At 41.7% G+C, this 19289-nt stretch overlaps 1 protein-coding gene across 2 annotated transcripts in view; it reads left to right on the top strand.

Annotated features, from left to right (window-relative positions):
• Positions 1–403: 403 nt before the first annotated feature.
• Positions 404–19289, top strand: part of LOC125448508 (carcinoembryonic antigen-related cell adhesion molecule 5-like) — a 65225-nt gene continuing 46339 nt past the window's right edge. For both annotated transcript variants that reach the window (XM_048523850.2, XM_048523851.2), the window contains exons 1-5: positions 404–795; positions 917–1231; positions 8713–8988; positions 12754–13017; positions 16592–16864. In XM_048523850.2, coding sequence (XP_048379807.1) covers positions 747–795; positions 917–1231; positions 8713–8988; positions 12754–13017; positions 16592–16864 — 1177 coding nt within the window. In that variant the 5' untranslated portion in view covers positions 404–746. The remainder of the gene's footprint in view (positions 796–916; positions 1232–8712; positions 8989–12753; positions 13018–16591; positions 16865–19289) is intronic.

The following is a 19289-nucleotide window of genomic DNA, read 5'->3' as shown; positions in this document are numbered from 1 at the left end:
CAGATGAAAGGGAAGATGGCTCAGGTCACTGAAACAGCGTAGTTTTGGTGGCTGGGCCAGACCTGTGCCACCTGCAACAAGGGAGAGTGCTTCACACCTGATGACCAGGCTTTACCCGCAATGGAGACAGAGCTGTGCTCCCAAAGTCTCCACTTCACTCTAGCCATGCGTTCCTCCCAAGATGTTGCACATACCCCAGACTCTCTGAACCGTATTCCCAGTACCTCCAGGTGATCTTTCCTGATGCTGAGGGAAATGAGGGATCAGTCAGCGCAGTTCCAAAAGAACATGGTTTCGCTCCTGCCTCGATTTACCTTGGCTCCGGAGGCCAGTTCATCACAGCCCAAATGAGTGATTAGAGAACTGCACTGGGACAGTCTCCAATCAGCATTACAGCCCCAGTGAATGATTACACTGACTGTCAGAGGGAACAGCACTGAGTCAGTCTCCAATCAGCATTACAGTCCTAGAGATAACAAGGTGTGGAACTGGATGAACACAGCAGGCCAAGCAGCATCAGAGGAGCAGGAAAGCTGACGTTTCGGTCCTAGACCCTTCTTCAGAAGTCATTACAGTCCCAGTGAGTTATTACAGTGACTGCCAGAGGAAACAGCACTGAGTCAGTCTCCAATGAGCAATACAGTGCCAGGGAGTGAGAGAGCGCTGATGCGCTGTACACACCAGGAAGAGCGGGTCAGTCAGTGAGTGGATGAAGGAGCAGCGCGGAGTCCCTGAACAGAGCGAACATGTTGCTGACGGTTACCGCTATCGTTGCCGGCCTCCTGCTCCCCGTGGGTGAGGATCTCACTCTCTTCTCACTCCTGTGACCCGCTGGGCAGTGGGGAATGTGTTTCTGCTGCTGTCAAACCTAACCTCTCCGTTCCCCTTATTGACCGGATTCTGTTTCTCCTTTCAGTCCAGTCCCAGACATTCACCATCCAAGCCGAAAATTCGATTAATGTGACCGTCGGAGGCACCGCAAATTTTACAGTGAAGCCCTCACGCTCCGTGAAGAATGGGAACTGGGATTTCAATGGCAAAAGTATCGGTCTGTGGATCGGTTCTTCTGTTTCTCTCAGCAACGAGTATAAACCCAGGGCTGAGATTCGAACGCCTAATGGATCTCTGGAGTTGAAGTCAGTGACGGTATCAGACAGTGGGAAGTACACTGTTACTATGGTCCCCGAAGAGGGGGAGCAAGCATCGGCAACCATTACTCTGCATGTAATTGGTAAGAGGCTCCTATCTACTGGGGATAATGGGAACTGCAGATGCTGGAGAATCCAAGCTAATAAAGTGTGAAGCTGGATGAACACAACAGGCCCAGCAGCATCTCAGGAGCACAAAAGCTGACGTTTCGGGCCTTGACCCTATCTACTGGGGACAAGCTGGGATGGGCGGGGTCTCTGTAAATTACACGGAGAGCTGCCTTCTATCCTTCCCAGGAATGTTTATCTACCTTAACGTATGTTTAATGGAGGGGAAAATGTAAACGCTTAACTGGTTACAGGTTGCAATTAAGCTGAGTTTCTGTTTTGAAAGGGAGCACCTAACACCATCCTCGGGGTCTGTGCCCAACAGATTGGAGCGTATTGGCGTTTTAAACTGGCTGCAAAGGCCTCAAACCCCGCGCCCAGCGGGGACAGGAAGGTACAGAGGAGCTTCAGTTTAGCTGCTCGCACGCTCTCCAGGTCATACTCCCCTCTCCGCCATCAACTGAGACTAAGCTCCCTCCGAGCTCCAGGTTTCTATGTTGGAGGGTCACCATGCCCCTCACCCCAAGCAGGACCTCACCACCCAAACTCCAAGATGTCACTTTCCAGGTGAGATGTTCAGCTGGTGGGTAGGCAACAAGACAGTTTCATGGTATCCTGGCTCATACTTAGCCCCTCAACTGACAGAGCAGAAGGAGAAGCAGTGCACAGAACTGCAGTTTCTGTTGTAATATTGGAAACACAGTTGCCAAATTGTATGCAGCAAGATTACTGAAGCATCCATAAATGAATTTGCTTTGCGACGTTAATTGAAGGATGGAGGTTGACCAGGACACGAGTAATAATGCCAAAATCTTCACTAGAACAGTGTGATGGGATTTTTTATATGGGGCCAATTTGTCCTGTAGGCAGCGCCTCTGACAATTCAACACTCCCTCGGTGTTGTACTAAACAGTCAACTCTACTTTGTGAGCAATTTTCAGGGTTGGAAAGGGAAAAGACAGGCTTCTGACTAGGGTGGTGTGGGGGTGGGAAATTAGCCACATTTGGTACGAACAAGAGCTCAATGGGTGCTCCAGTAACCTTTTGCCTATGTATAACAAAATGGAATGACTTAGGAAAGGATGATAATTTGATAGCTGCAGTCACCAGTCATATAGATGGAATCTCTCTTTCATCATCACCCTCAAACATGTACAGTCCAAGTGTCACACCATATATAGGATGCAGAGCTGGTATCTGGTTCCACAGGTGAGTCAGTTATCTCCTACGCATACTGATGTATGCCTCAGCAAAGTAATAATGTGATGCGTGAAGACTGATTGAAGTGTGGATCAGCAGGTTGGGATAGTCTGAATTACTTTAATGCTGATATTTGCTGAGAAATCCTGTGCAGGGAAGCTAAATGAATCTAACAGTAAACATGCAGACCCCAGTGACAACTTCAGGTTCATTGTCACTCATTCAAGGAATGGGCCAGGAAGGTACAATGGGAGATTTAGAGGTTTAATCCTCATGAACAATTCCCATTATAGACACTTGATCCAAATATATTTCCATGTTTATTGTATTGGACCCAATGATTGGTGAAGGGATGTTGTCACTTTATCTGACATAATAAACTACTCTTTCCTTCTAAGTATTTCCACATTTATTTTGATACTTGGGCTATTTGTTCTGTCATCAGTAGATTTGCAGAAATAATGTACCAGTTATTGTTCTTGCTGTGCATGCTGCCTGTCTGTGGAGAAAGTGATCCTTGTTATGTTGTACAGAAGGGTCAAATTTATTTTGTTGATTTCTTGCAATACTTCCAAAGGATTGAAATGGATATGAATGTTTTAGTCATACGATGCACTATGAAGTTTTATAATAATAGTACATTTACAAGCACTCAGAGTGGAGGCCAGGAGTCCTGGGAAATAATGTTAACACAGTGTGGAGCTGGAGGAACACAGCAAGCCAGATAACATCATAGGAGCAGGTAAGTTGACATTTAGGTCAGGATCCTTCTTCAGAAATGGGAACTCCTGTACTTCAGTGAGACCATGCAGAGGCTCAGACTCTACTTGTAGAACACCTGTTCGTGACAAACGGCAACATCTTCCGGTTGCGAACCATTTCAACTCCTCCTCTCACTCCCTGGGTAACATGTCCATCCTGAACCTCCTCCAGTGTCACAATGATACCACCCAGAAACTGGAGGAGCAGCACCTCATATTCCACCTCAGGACCCTACAGCCCAATGGCTTAAATATAGATTTTACCAGTTTCAAAATCTCCTCGTCTCCCTGGCATCATCCATGACCAACCCTCCCTCTTATCCCTGCCTCCTTGACCTGATACAATCTGTCCGTCTTCTCACCCACATATCCGCTCTTCCCACTTCACTGTTGAATCCCCAACACTCCCTACCTGCAGTCACCCATCACCATCCCACCCACCTACCCCAGCCACAGCCCACCTCTTTCTGTTTATTTCTAGGCTTTCTTTCCTGCACACAACCCCCCATTCCTGAAGAAGGGTCCGGAACTGAAACATCAACTTTCCTGCCCCTCTGATGCTGTCTGGCCTGGTGTGTTATCTCTGACTCCAGCATCTGTAGCTCTTACTATCCATGGGGAATAATGTTTAGATTTCTCAATAGACTTGAAACTTCATTCACATCTCTAAAACAATTAAAAAGCCAAGGTCACCAGGGAAAAGCTGGTAGAAATATGATCGCCATGGTTCACACATCCCCAGGACCCAATGACCTGCATCCCAGCATCATAAAGTAAATGCCTGTAGAAATCTAACACCTTGGTATTAATCTTTCAAAATTGCTTAGCTTCTGGATGAATTACAGTGGATTATTCTTTTTTCAAGAAAGAAAGGAAGTCTTTAGGGTAATTGCTAGAAGTCTTTATGAAGAATTTTATAATTTATAAATAAGAATGTAATCAGGCAAAGAGAACATGCTTTTATGAAAGCAAAATTTATTGGACACATTTGAAGAAGTAACACGTTGGGATGAAAGGTATCCTGTAAATGCTGTGCACTTGAATTTCCAACTTCAAAAGGGTTAGAAAGGAGGCTGTGATGAAAGTTTTTGAACAGTTATGAGCTAAATTGAAAAGCAGAACCTCCAAGGTGATAATCTCAGGATTACTACCTGAGCCACAGATAAACTGGCATAAGGTAAAGAAAGTCAAGAGATAAACACATGACTCACAGTTTGGTTCAGAAGGAATGGGGCATCGGTGCATAGTGGGTATAGAGCAGAACTGTTTGAACGGGATGTGCTTCATTTGAGCCATGCTGGGACCTGTGTCCTGGTGAATTAATGAAGTTGTGCAGCTTGAGAGAGGGCACTCAATTAATTAGAGGATGGGGAGGGCTTGGCAGAAGGGAAATGTAGGCTTACAAAGCAAAATTTTCTGCCAGAATTACAAGGGAACTATTTTAATAATGATACCCAGAGTGATGCAGGAGGGGCAGATTATATCATGTGAAAACATATGATCCATAGAAAAACAGCAGCAAATAGGAGGCAAGAGGGAATATGGTTAAGAGGCAAAATTAATTGTTGCTTACTTGAACACACATAGTATTCAGAACAAAATAAATGAGTTATTGACGTGATTAGAGCTTCAATGGGAATGGTCTTATAACCACTATGGATGTATGGTTAGAAGGAGATCAAAGCTGGGAACTAATATTGAAGAGATAATAGGAACTGCAGATACTAGAGAATCTGAGATAAAAAGATGTAGAGCTGGATGAACACAGCAGGCCAAGCAGCATCTTAGGAGCAGGATGTGACTTTTCAAAAGGGCAGGCAGTTTGAAAAGTATGATGGAGTAGCTTTATTAGTACAAGACTGAATAAGTAGGAAAAATGATCTTGGATTGGATTTTGTAGAATCCATAAGAGTGGAAGTAAGAAATCGCAAGGTAAACAAGACATTGGTGGGAATAGTCTATAGGTTAATTAACAGTATCAATGCTGTAGAACAGAAAATAAGTTAAGAAAGAATAAAAATATGTAAAAAAGGTAGTGCTTGAAATGTGGGTGACTTCGATCTTCATGCAGATTAGACAAATGAACGTGGCAGATGCAGAGTGAATTCCAGATAGCTTCCTGGAGCAATAGATCATGGATTCAAATTTGGACCAGACTTTTTTGGATCTCGAAATGTATAATGAGGCAGGTTCAATAAATGATCTCAGACCAGAAGATCCACTTGGGATAAAGACTATAACATGTCTTTCTGCTATAGGAAGGATTTTGTGAAACTTGAAAAGGTTCGGAAAAGATTTTCAAGGATGTTGCCAGGGTTGGAGGGTTTGACAAGGAGAGGCCGAATAGGCTGGAGCTATTTTCCCTGGAGCACGGAGGCTCAGGGGTGATCTTACAGAGGTTTATAGAATCATGAGGGGCACTGATAGGTGAATAAGCAGGGACGTTTTCCACAGGGTGGGGGAGTCCACAATGAGAGTGCGTAGGTTCAAGGTGAGAGGGGAAGGATTTAAAAGGGTCCTAAGGGGCAACCTTTTCACATAAATGGTGCTGTATGTGTGGAATGAGCTACCAGAGGAAGTGATGGAGGCTGCTACAATTACAACATTTAAAAGGCATCCAGATGGGAATGTAAATAAGAAGAGTTTAGAGGGTTATGGGCCAAAGGCTGGCAAATGGGACTAGTTTAATTTAAGTTACCTGGTCAGCATGGATGAGTTGGACCAAAGAGTCTGTTTCTGTGCTGTATATCTCTGTGACTCTATTGGAATTTAGCAGTCAGTTTGAGAGGGGGAAATTGGGTTAGAACAAACAATGTCAAACTTAAATGCAGGTAATTACATGGGGATAAGGGCAGAGCTGGTTGGAGTGGACTAGGAAAGGAATTTAGCAGAAAAGCTGGCTGATAAACAATGGCTTCTGTTCCACAAAACAGTTCAGTATTGACAAGAAAACAAAACTCCAGGTGTGGAAGGATTCTAGGAAGAGCATAAACCAGCCAGGGTTAAACAAGGAAGTTAAGGACAATATCAAATAAATAAAACATAAAATATAGCCATGACTCGCATCAGACTGGAAGAGTGGAATTATTTTAAAAACTAGCAAAACAGAGCCAAAAAAAAATGAGAAGATAAAGAAAGAGATTAAAGGAGCAAGTAGCATTAAAATTGATGGTAAGAGCTTCCTTAAATAGCGAACAAGGGAAGAGAGAGACCAAAATTAAAATAGCTCCCTTAAGGAATGAGGCTGGGGAAATTATAATGGGCAACCAGGAAATGACAGAGGGGCTAATTAAAAGTGTGCATCTGTCTACATGGAAGATGACACAATAACATTCCAAAAATGATAAATAATCAATGGGCCAAAGCAGGGGATATGTAAGTACAATAACTACATCTAGAGGAAAAGAAAAACTGATTGAACTAAAGAGTCATAAGTTCCCTGGATTGGATACCTCCAAGTATTTTAAAGGAAGTAGCTAAAGAGTTAGTGGATGAACTGATAGTATTCTACCAGGAATCCTTAGCTTCTGGAAAGGCCCAAAAGAATTGGAAAACTGCCAATGTTGTGCACCTTTATTTCAACAGTGAGGGAGACAAATAAAAAGCTAACCATAGGCCAGTTAGCTTAATACCTGTTATCGGGTAAATGTAACAGTCTGTCATAAAGTACATAATTGCAGATCATTTAGCAACCTGCATGATCACAAAATGCATAATCAAGCAGAGTCAACATGGATTCATGAAGGAAAATCATGCCTGACAAATTTATTAGAGTCCTTGAAAGAGATAACAAGCAGAATAGATAAAGGAGGATCAGTAGATGTAATATATTTCCAGAAGGCATTCAAAAGGTACTGCACTTAAGAGTAGTTAATAACAGAAGTGCCTATGGTGTTAGAGGTAGTATATCAGCATGGATAGAGCAATGGTTTAGGGTAAGGGGAGGAGAATTTTCATGATGGCTATAATGTTATGAACTTGTGAAGGAGTCAGTTCTGGGACCACAGTTGTTTATAATAAATATGAATAACTTGTATGACAGAAGTGAATGCCCTATCACCAAGTTTGTGGATGACTGAAAAATAGGTGGAAGGCAAGTAGTGAGGGTGGCGCAAGCTCTCTACTGAGGGATATAGGCATTTTATGTGAATAGGCAAAAAACCTGGCCAATGAAATATCATTTGGAGAAATATAACAATTTGTGCGCACATTGACAGGAAGAATAGAGGGTTGAATATTATTTAAATGGAGATAAACTGAAAAAAGTCAGGAATTGGAGTCCTTTTAGATTCATCATAAAAATCCAGCATAATAAAATGTGAGGCTGGATGAACACAGCAGGCCAAGCAGCATCTCAGGAGCTTTTGTGCTCCTGAGATGCTGCTTGGCCTGCTGTGTTCATCCAGCCTCACATTTTATTATCTTGGAATTCTCCAGCATCTGCAGTTCCCATTATCTCTGATAAAAATCCAGCATCCAGGTTTAGAAGGCAACAGGACAGGTAAATGGAATGTTGGTCATTATTTCAAGTGGAATGAAGAACAAAACGTGAGGAAGTCTTGTGAAAACAATACAGAACACTTGTCACTGCTAGAATAGAGTGAACAGTTTTGGTCCCCTTATTGAAGAAAGATGTACTGGCATTGGAAGCAATTCAGAGAAGATTAATTGATCCCATGAATGGAGGGATATTCTTACAAGGATAGGTTGAGTTGATATAAGGAAAAATATCTTCACTCAAAGGAGTTTGAAATTTTGGAATTCTTTACTAAAGAGCTTTGTAAGAAACTTTATCATTGAATAGATCATAAGCCTGGAACAGACATATTTTTGGAATCTTTGGGAATGAAAAGATACAGGGAGTAGGCAGGAAATTGTCGTAGATGTCTATGATGAGTCAAGATCCCATGGTGTGGTGCACAGCCTCGATGGGCCAAATAGTTTCTCCCAGCTATTATTCCTTGTGTTCCACACTTGGGATGCCAAAATCCGACAGGGTGGCTGCTGTAATAGTAGCTGCCTTTGCGAAATGCATGCATGTACTCTAGCCCATGATCAATTGTAGGACTTAGGGGTCCATTAAATCCTCCATTTCCACCATACCACTGAGCTTCTCTATCCTGATGGCAAGGTCAAGCCAAGCAGTATTATTTGGACCAATGTCATCCACCCTTTTCAAAATAGTCGTCTAATATTTTGTGGATAATTCTTTCAGTTCAATTTCCTGGGGTGAAACCGACCTTATTTTTTAATGTCCAGCTTCTTCATTTTGTTCAACTTATATAACAAGATATTCAAATAGATGCAAGCCTATGTCTAATGGGCTGTTAATTGGCCTCACGGAAAATTTTAATTTTAATCTTCCACTCACAAGGATGCAACAGTTTAAAGGTTTCAAAGGTACTAAATAAATTCAGAATATTCCTGTAACAACTCTACCTAGCTCTGTTCTATCATGTCTTCGAGATGAATGATAATCTTGTATATTTTGACAGAATCAATCTCTAAGCCTATCATCTCAGCAGACAACATAAGTCCTGTAGAACACAATGACACGGTAACTCTGGAATGCAATGCCTCAGGGCCAGTACAATCATATTACTGGCTTAAAGGAAATACAATTGTTGATCCTGGTGATCGAATCACTCTCAGTCAAAATAATAAAACCCTCACTATATCTGGAGTCTTGAGGACTGACAGAGGATTTATATGCCATGCATATAATGCAATTGATTGGAACAGAAGTGAGCCGTATTTGCTAAATGTTAGCTGTAAGTGTCACAGTAAATTCTTTAAACATTTTAGCTGCTTGTTACCAAACCTAGTGTATTTAACATGGGGGAATTGGAATACAATATTAGCATATTTCTACATAAGAGTTCTAACACAAACTTTGCAAACTGACCTTCCATGTTATATATTTGGGCTTAGCATGGATACAATTCTCTACTGCTGTGGAAATATGTGAGAAGTTGATTGATAAGACATTTGCTCTTGTGCAGCCTGTTCAAAATTCTAATTTGACGTAATGTGAAGACTATTATTGCTGGTCACAAATATTGTGAGCCAGGATTGGTTCACCTTGCAATTTCTACAGATCTGTCAATCATCTTTCTGGTGATAGAATCATACTAGAATTGGGATGAATTGTGTGAAAGAAAGCTTTAGATTTCTTCCTAATATGTAATTTTTAATCAGCAATTGATCTGTGCATTAAATTATCACAGTTGTAATCTAGAATTGGAAACTACTCTCAACCATGGTGAATATAAAAATCTCTGATTATCATTGAGAACACAATGAATTACCTCTGTGTCTTCTACTGACTAGAAACCATGAGACCATTTCAAATAGGAACAGGAGTAGGCCATTCAGCCCCTTGAACCTACTCCCCCACTCAAACGGCCACGGCTGATCCCACACTCTCCTCACATTCATTTTCCTGGCCTTTCCCTATAAAATCCCCTCCTGCACAAGAATCTATCTATTTCTGCCTTCAATATACACAAGGACTCTGCCCCCACAGCTCCCTGTGGCAAGGAGTCCCAAAGACTCACAACCATGGAGAGAAGAAATTTCTCATCTCAGTCTTAAATTGGCACACCTGTGTTCTGAGGCTTCTGGTCCTAGATTCTCCCCAGAAGGGAAACATTCTCTCGGCATTTATCCAGTTAAGCCCCTTAACAATACAATATGTATCAATGAAATCACCTCTCGTTCTTCTAAACTCCAGTGTGTAGAGTCCCAACCTGTTTAACCTTCCCTCATAAGACAATCCCTCCATATCAGACGCCATCCAAGTGAACCTTCTCTGAGCCCCATTCAATGGCATAATACCTTTTCTTAAATAAGTGGACCAAAACTGCTCAAAGCACTCCAGATGTGGCCTCACCAGCACCTTGTAGTTACAATAAGATTTGCCTACACTTTTTCTCCAAACTCTTTGAAATAAGTGCCATCATTCCTTTAAGCCATCCTGATTGCATCATGCATCTGTGTGTTAGCTTTCCTGCACAAATACCCCAAGTCCTTTTGCATTGTAACATTCTGCAGGTTTTCCCCCATCTAAACAAGATCCTGCTGTTTTGTTCTTGCTTTAAAATGAACAATTTTACATTTTCCCACACTATACTCCATTATTCTCCGCAATAAAACTGTATTCCCTTCATATACTATTAATATCTGAAGCCAGAAATCGAGGGTGTCTTCCACAATGGAATGACAATCTTCTTGCAATCTGGAGTCTAGAATTGCACATAGTGATCAACAAAAGCCCAGCATCATGTAATTATATTACATCCACAATTTAACTGACGTCTCAACTGGGCATCTCAAACTGCTGGCTTCTTTTAATATTTTCCTTCTCAATCTGCTCAGAGATGTTATCGTATATCTCTGGAGTGGGTGGGACTTGAACCCAGGCTACTTAGCCTAGAGGGCAAAGACACTAGCACTGAGCTACAAGGCTGCTCCAAGCTATACTTTATCAACACACCCATGACTCTTTGAAACTTCCTCTAATTTGCTGTCAATTAGACAATCATAACAATATTATCTCAATCTGTATTTCCAAACGATTGATTGTCGTAAAAGCCCATCCAATACCTCCATCCGAATTTCCCACATGTCTCCCAAAGGAACCTACTAAAAGCTGTGGGTGAGCAGAATCAAGTCAGGTTCCCAACAGGCCAGCATTTGGGGAGAATTTGAACCTTTGTCCACAGCCAAGCCTGAGCCCTATTTTCCAGGGAAAACAATGTCCCCTTTAGTATCAGCAACAAGTTCCAGTATGAAAATTCCTTCCTAATTTCCAGTAAAATTAAGCATTGCTTTCAGGAGAGTACCAAAGGCTATTGATATGAACATTGATTTAAATTGGTCAGGATATCCAACTATTTCTTGATCGCCTAATGCCAGAGATCTTATGGTGCCTTTCATTGAAGCATAGGAGTAGACCATTGAGCCCTCTGAGACTGTTTTGTCACTTAATGAGATCATGGCTGATATTTAGCCTGGCTCCATTCACTTGTCTTTGGCTTATATACCATTGTACCTTTGCTTAACAAAAAAATTACTTATTCCAGATTTAAAATGAACAACTGATCAAATATCTATTGGCATTTGTGGAAGAGAGTACCAAACAACCACCAGCCTTTGTGTTTAGAAATATTTCCTGGCGTCTTTTGAATGATCAGGGCCTAAGTCTCAGACTGCGCCCTGTAGTTCAAGAATACTGAGCCTGTGGCAATAGTTTCTGTTTATCTATCCTGTTTTTTTTCCTGTTAACTTCCTGAAATCTCGAATCAGATCAATCCTTAACCTTCTAAATTCTAGAGAACACAGGCCTAATTTGTATAATCTCTTCTCATAACTTAACCCTTAAAGTCCAGATAACATTCTTGTATACTTATGTTGCACTCCCTCCCTGACCAATATATCCTTTCTAAGATATGATGCCCAGATTTGCTCACAGTACTCCAATTGGGATCTAACTAGGGTTTTGTACAACTGCAGTTGGGTATCATACTTTTTTGGCTAACAAAATGTGAGGCTGGATGAACACAGCAGGCCAAGCAGCATCTCAGGAGCACTTGTGCTCCTGAGATGCTGCTTGGCCTGCTGTGTTCATCCAGCCTCACATTTTGTTATCTTGGAATCTCCAGCATCTGCAGTTCCCATTATCTCTGATACTTTTTTGGCTGTCTGTTTAACTTCATTTCTTTATATTTCTCCTCATGTTGTTTTCCGATTCCTGGAAATCCTATTTCAAAACAACCTTTGCTATTTCCTCACAGTTTTTTTTGTCTGTCGCTGAAGTCGAAGCTTCTACTAGTGATGGATGAATGTTGGCAAGGACACCAGGAGAACACTCTCTTTATTGAGATATTTTCTTGTGCTTGTCATTGCCTCTCATTTCAGTTTGTGAAGGTCCTTCATCCTCTCTTATTCATATTCATGTGTTGTACCTAAAAAAAAATCATGACCTCTTCCTCAAATTTCATCACCCTAAAAATTCAAACCAAATTCAGACAAAGTCTACTTCAAAATATTAAGCAATATAATGTTACTTTCCGTAGCCAGATATGTCTGCAATTAGACTCCATGATATTAAAACCAATGTTATAAAAAAGATTAGAAGTTTCACTCAGGTTTTACAAAAACTCATTGCCAGTTTAGCTTCCATCCACCTTATGTGATCATTAACTATCTCGGTAAGAGAACAAAGGGTGAGATGTGCAAGACAAAGTCACTTTAGCTTTTCACTAATCTTAAAAGCAAAACTAAAAGCAAATAAATTCATGCAAAATACATATCTGAAAAGGTCTACATTTTCAGACAAAGCTTTTTTTCACATATACACCTTAGCTCTTAGTTTTGCTTTTGTAACTTGTGGTTCTAATTCAACACCACGAATGGCATGATTTGTGACATAATAATTAGTGAAATAACTTATTTAGGCTTGTGTGTTGCATGCTAACTTTACAGTCTGAATCTTCCAAGTGACATATTGTAACTGATCATGCGTTTGTTTTTAGATGGACCGGAATCTCTAAATATAACCATCAACCCACAACATGATTTATACATTTTGGGGTCAAATGTGATTTTATCCTGTTCTGCCATTTCAAAACCCATTTCTGAATTTCAGTGGTATCTCAATGGAAATTCACTACATAAATATGGACAGCAGCTAATCATTTCTGATATAACCTTGAATAACACTGGTAACTACACTTGTGAAGCCTTTAATATTGTGACCAAAAGGTACAGCGTGACAATGAGAGACATCATTGTGGTTGGTATGTAAGGATGATTGTCTTGTAGAGTAGAAATGTCCATGTAACTTGTGAACTGTGTTGGGTTTATTGTTGTCATGTGGTAGTAATAGTTGTATTTGTAGTTGGAGTTGTTAATCACTGTCTTTCTATATTTAACTTCATCACTCGTGTAATTATATGTTTCGTGACAGTTGTGACACTCCTGTAAGGTAGGAAAGCGGTATCTATATTCTTCTTCTGTTTTTCTTTTTTGAATCAAATTTGAGAGGGCATTAGGATGGAAACTGGAGTGAGTTCCATAATAGACAACTAACCCAAACTGCCTCTCTCCAACGGCTCATGCGATAAGTTGATTTTGATAATAAATTTGATTTTTTATTGTCACGTGTACTCAAGTACAAATTTACAATGATAAGTGTATAATGTCACTACGCAAGGTGCCAATACAGCTACAATGTAGAAGGAAGGAGCAAAGTTAAAAGTTAAACATTGCAGTAATTATAGTAAAACATATAAAATAAAGTTAGAAGTTACATATTGCAGACTTCTCATTTTTAACGAGAAAATAAAGAAGTAAAGCTGGAAGTTCAAACATTGCAGTCTTTCTTAAGTGCCTCAGACGCACACACTGAGGCCATGCCAGGCCAAGATTTTGCCATGTAGCAGCAAAAGACTGCCAAGCCAGGCTAAGAGACCACCATGCTGGGCACCTGAGAGATCACCACACCAGGCTGAGAGTCCATCACGCTGGGCTGAAAGCTCACCTTGCTGGGCTGGGAGGCTGTCATGCCAAGCCAGGAGGCTGCCATGCCAAGCTGGGAGGCCGCCATGCCAGGCTGAGATGTACTTTTTCCTTAAAATCAGTCATTGACAAGTGTGCACTCTTCGGACGATATTCAGAGTTAATATCACCTGGTTCAGGGCAAAATCTCGTGATGTCTGATAAATTTGTTTCAAACAGAGAGCATGCTGGTGAAATTCAGTAGATTTTGCAGCATCTGTGGAGACAGAAGCAGCGTTAATGTCAGAGATAATGGGAACTAGTTCGCAACAAACAACTGCACCTCCCAGTCGCAAACCATTTCCACTCCCCCTCCCATTCTCTTGATGACATGTCCATCATGGGCCTCCTGCACTGCCACCATGACGCCACCCGAAGGTTGCAGGAACAGCAACTCATATTCCGCCTGGGAACCCTGCAGCCATATGGTATCAATGTGGACTTCACCAGTTTCAAAATCTCCCCTTCCCCTACTGCATCCCTCAACCAGCCCAGTTCATCCCCTCCCCCCACTGCACCACACAACCAGCCCAGCTCTTCCCCCCACCCACTGCATCCCAAAACCAGTCCAACCTGTCTCTGCCTCCCTAACCGGTTCTTCCTCTCACCCATCCCTTCCTCCCACCCCAAGCCGCACCCCCAGCTACCTACTAAGCTCATCCCACCTCCTTGACCTGTCCGTCTTCCCTGGACTGACCTATCCCCTCCCTACCTCCCCACCTACACTCTCTCCACCTATCTTCTTTACTCTCCATCTTCGGTCCGCCTCCCCCTCTCTCCCTATTTATTCCAGTTCCCTCCCCCCATCCCCCTCTCTGATGAAGGGTCTAGGCCCGAAACGTCAGCTTTTGTGCTCCCGAGATGCTGCTTGGCCTGCTGTGTTCATCCAGCCTCACATTTTATTAGCAGCGTTAATGTGATGGGTTTAATATGACTCTGTCTCAGAACTAGCAACTCGAAGCAAAATCACATTGGACATGAAACATTAACTCTGTTTCCTTCTGCACAGATGTTGCCAGACCTGCTGAGTTTCTCCAGGCTTCTCTGTGTTTGTTTCAGATTTACAGCATCTGAAGTATTTTGCATTCATAATAAATTTACTTGACATTTGAGGAGACAATGCAGAGGGATGATCAAGGGATACAAATCGTATTGCAGTGAGTAAAGATTTTCTGAAAGCATCCAGTGAGGTGTTCCATAATAGAGTTGGCAAAATCGCATCTGATGTGGTGACGATATGGGTTAAAGTTGACAGCAGGAGAAGCCAGAACAGTAGTTGGCAGTTGGTCTGACATTTGTGGAGAGAGAAACAGAATTGATGTTTCGAGACTGGTATGACTGTCCCTGACTAGAGCATTCACCTGAAATATGTGAAAACTATTAACAGGCAAGAGATCCTCCTAGGCTACCTCCTAAGAAGCGATAATGAGAAGTGGAAAATATACACTCTAATGTATAAGGCCTGGTTCAGGAAAATGGCACTTCTGCACGTGGCCATAGATTTTTGGTGGTATAGGCTTGATGAGCTGAAAGGCCTCCTCAGTATTGCATGACTCTATGATTCTACACTATCTATTCATTTCTGTTGAATTTTTGTATGCAATTATTTCACAACGTTCAGCTGCTATGTTATCCGTGTAATTTTGTATTACAATATCAGACAGCATAATTTCAACCCATGGTACTAAACCTATTTGCGAGCAGTTCAACTATTTTGGAAGTAATTTCATAGTGACCTATAAAGCAAGGAACTCCTTACTATACTTTACTGTATATGTGTAAACACAATCTACATATATTTACTACAACGTCTCAATGAGAAGAATTTAAATTAATGCAACTTGCTGATAAATATAGCATGTATTAAATCCCACTATATCAAGTTATATTCACATAGTTCAGCTAAGAGGATAGATTAAAGAAGTTGGAACTGTCTTCCTTGGTGAGAAGACGATTGAGAGGAGATTTTCATTGAGGTTTTCAAAACATGATGGGGACTGGACAGAGTGGATGGGGAAAAGTGCTCACACTTGTAAAATAAACACGACTGAGAGTGCACAGATTTAACCAATATGCATATAAAACCGGGCTAATGTCATCCAGCGAGTGGCCTGGAATGTGCTGCCTGAAAATGTGCCTGAGGCATTCAAGAGGGGCATTGGGTGATGCTTTGAATAGTACCTGTGAATTAGCTGTAGAATTAACTTTGTTGTCACATATACACAGAGGAGTACAGTGAAAACTTTACAAATTGTCACTTATGACACCAAAGGTATCTATGTACAGATTTTTCAGCTTCTTAGTTAAAAAAAACTATAAAAGAAAGATATAAAAGGTCCACCGTGACAGATTGTAGGAACAAGTTAGAAAATAGAGGAAAAAGAAGCTCAGAAACATGTCCTTCCAGCCCAGTCCATTTCTTTGGAATCACCTTGAGACTGGAAGTCCAATGCTGAGGCCACACCGGGCTGAAAGACCTCCATGGGCTGCTGAAAGATCAATGCATCGGGCCGAGAGACCGCCACGTCAAGATGGAGACTGTTGTTCTGGGCTGAGTTTGCGGGGATATGGGGGAAGGGCAGCAATTATCCCTACAGTAAGATCTGGACCAGATAGTAGAGGCATGAAGAAATTATGGCCTCCCTCTGCCCGATAATAATTGTGTAATACATATAAAATATTCAAAGCAACTCAGGCGTTTAAAGAAAACGGAAATGAATATGATACACATGCCCAGCTATCTTGCTTTGGTACTTTCTTTACTGAATCCTGCTTCCACTTTGTTTAATACAGTAATCTGCTGTGTTTTGACAGAACCTGTTTCTAAGCCCTTTATCTCGTCCAATAATACCACTCCTGTAGAATATGACACAGTGGTTCTGATGTGCCATGCTTCAGGGACAGCAGTTTCATATCAGTGGCTTAAAGAAAATGAAACTATTGAGGCCGGTGACAGGTTTGGTCTGAGTAGCGATAACAGCACCTTGACCATATTTGGAGTGTTGAGATCTGATGAAGAATTCATATGCTATGGTTACAACATGATTAATGAAAATGCAAGTGATCCTTATCTACTTAACGTTAACTGTAAGTGTCACAAAAAATGTCTTTGTTAGTGATTTACATTTTTCTGACCTTACCCTGCATTGTTTTATCACATTAGGCCTAGCACAATACTGTGGACTGATGGAAATGATAACAGGTTCTGCTGGCCATCTTTTCTAAGGCCAGTTTACATTCTGTGTTAATATAGTCAAATCCATTTCTAAATAACCTTTCCCAACTGCTTCATACAAGTAGACCCTAATGGCATGAACCAAAATTGTTTTCCATCATTCTGCTGAAGATCTGTGAATTGCTTTCCCTCAGTACGATTGCATGCTCATTGAGTAGTTATGTAAACAGGCTTCATTTCAGCGCCTCACATGGTCACCATCAGCCATGATCCAATGAATGACAGAGCAGGCTTGAGGGTCTGAATGGTCTACTCTTATTCCTGGTTTTTAGGGCCTTAATTCAAATTGTCCTAAGTGGAATCTGCCATCAAGAACCGTCAAATTAATTAAAATGCCCAAATTAATAACTTCAGAAATTGGGTTCCACAGTTCAGTAAAATGCACGAAATTCCCATTTTGACAAGGTATACTTCTGAGAATGCAAATGGCACAATATATCAAATGAAGCAAGCACACGTACATATATAACTTTCTGAAATAGAGTAAAATTGATGTGAAAATGATATGGATATACTGACTAGTTGCTAATAAAGAGTAGCTGACCTTTTCATGCTGTATGTTATTCCATTTTAAATTATACAACTCTCCTGAATTATTTGACCACAGCCTAATTCAGTCTACATTCAGCGCAAATACTACAAAAGATCATAACATGAGAAGGAAGCAGGCCATTCATGCCATCAAACATGCTCCTCAATTCAATATGATCATGGCTGACCTGAATTTGAGAGCGGAAATTTGAATATTGGAATAGAAAATAATTCAATTGGCTTTCAAGACTTGAATAGACAATAGACAATAGTTGCAGGAATAGGCTATTCGGCCCTTCGAGCCAGCACCACCATTCAATATGATCATGGCTGATCATCCACAATCAGTATCCTGTTCCTGCCTTATCCCTGCACTATCTTTAAATAGACAATAGTAATGAATTCAGAAGAAGCACATTGGTTAGGAGAGTCCCTGTTTCTGAGCCAGAAGGTCCAAGTTCAACCCTCACCTGCCCCATAGAATAAAATTTCTGAACAAATAGATTAGAAAATGCCAAGAAGAAAATTGGCGAGGTTTGTGAAGGTGAATCCTCAGAAAATGATAGATGTTCCACAATTGGTTGGGTGACAAATAAGTTCTATGATACAAATCAGTCACAGTCAAGGTAAATAAAAATGTGGCATGGTGGCTCAGTGGTTAGCACTGTTGCTTCACAATGCAAGGGACCTGAGTTCAATTCCAGTGTCAGGTGACTGTCTGTGTGGAGTCTGCACATTTTCTCTGTGTTTGTGTGGGTTTCTGCCCACAGTCCAAGGATTAGATTAGAATCCCTACAGTGTGGAAACAGGCCTTTTGGCCCAACAAGTCCACACCACCCCTTGGAGCACCCCATCCAGACCCATTCCCCCTGTAACCCACACACCCTTGAACACTACAGGCAATTTAACATGGCTGATCCACCTAGCCTGCACATCTTTTGACTGTGGGAGGAAACCAGAGCACCCGGAGGAAACCCACGCAGACATGGGGAGAATGTGCAAACTCCACACAGACAGTCGCCCGAGGCTGGAATTGAACCCTGGCCCCTGGCACTGTAAGGCTGTAGTGCTAACCACTGAGCCACCGTGCCGCCCTCCTCATAAGGTGTGCAAGTTAGGTGGATTGGCCATGCTAAGTCGCCCCATAGTGTCCAGGGATGTGCAGGTTAGGTTGGTTGGTCATGGGAAATGCAGGGATAGGATAGGGAAATGAGTCTAGGTGGGACACTGTTTGGAGGGTCAGTGTGGGTCAAATGACTTATCCCCATACTGTAGGGATTCTATGATTGTATGTCATTTAGGACCAGCTTTGGGGATAAGAGAGAGCCCTTGTCAAATAGGGAACAAGAAACTTGCTTCAATAGGATACTTTAGCAACAAAACTGCCTGCACCCATCCTCCTGAGCAGCCAAGTCCATCAACAGCCCCCTCCCACACTCATTGGTGGGGAATAGCTTGGGTTTGGTACTTCCAATAAGACAATTTTTCCCATCAGTGTAACCCTCCCACTATGAGGTGACAGAATGACATACTTTGGCAACCCATTAGTGGCCACTTGAAGGTCTCGGTTGACCCCAGATGGGTCACGCAACAGGGCCACACACCATCCTCTGTATGATTTAAGCGGGGCCTGGGGCAGGCAAGTTGGCTGAAATCCGGGTGCCATCGTATTTTGGATGCCAGCCTTCCAACCTTGCAGTGTGTCAACTCCAGGCCCAGTTATCATGTACAGAAAGGAGAGCAAAT

The sequence above is a fragment of the Stegostoma tigrinum genome, chromosome 41, assembly GCF_030684315.1.
Source record: "Stegostoma tigrinum isolate sSteTig4 chromosome 41, sSteTig4.hap1, whole genome shotgun sequence".
Lineage (NCBI taxonomy): Eukaryota > Metazoa > Chordata > Chondrichthyes > Orectolobiformes > Stegostomatidae > Stegostoma > Stegostoma tigrinum.
This window is presented reverse-complemented; position numbering and strand designations above follow the sequence as displayed.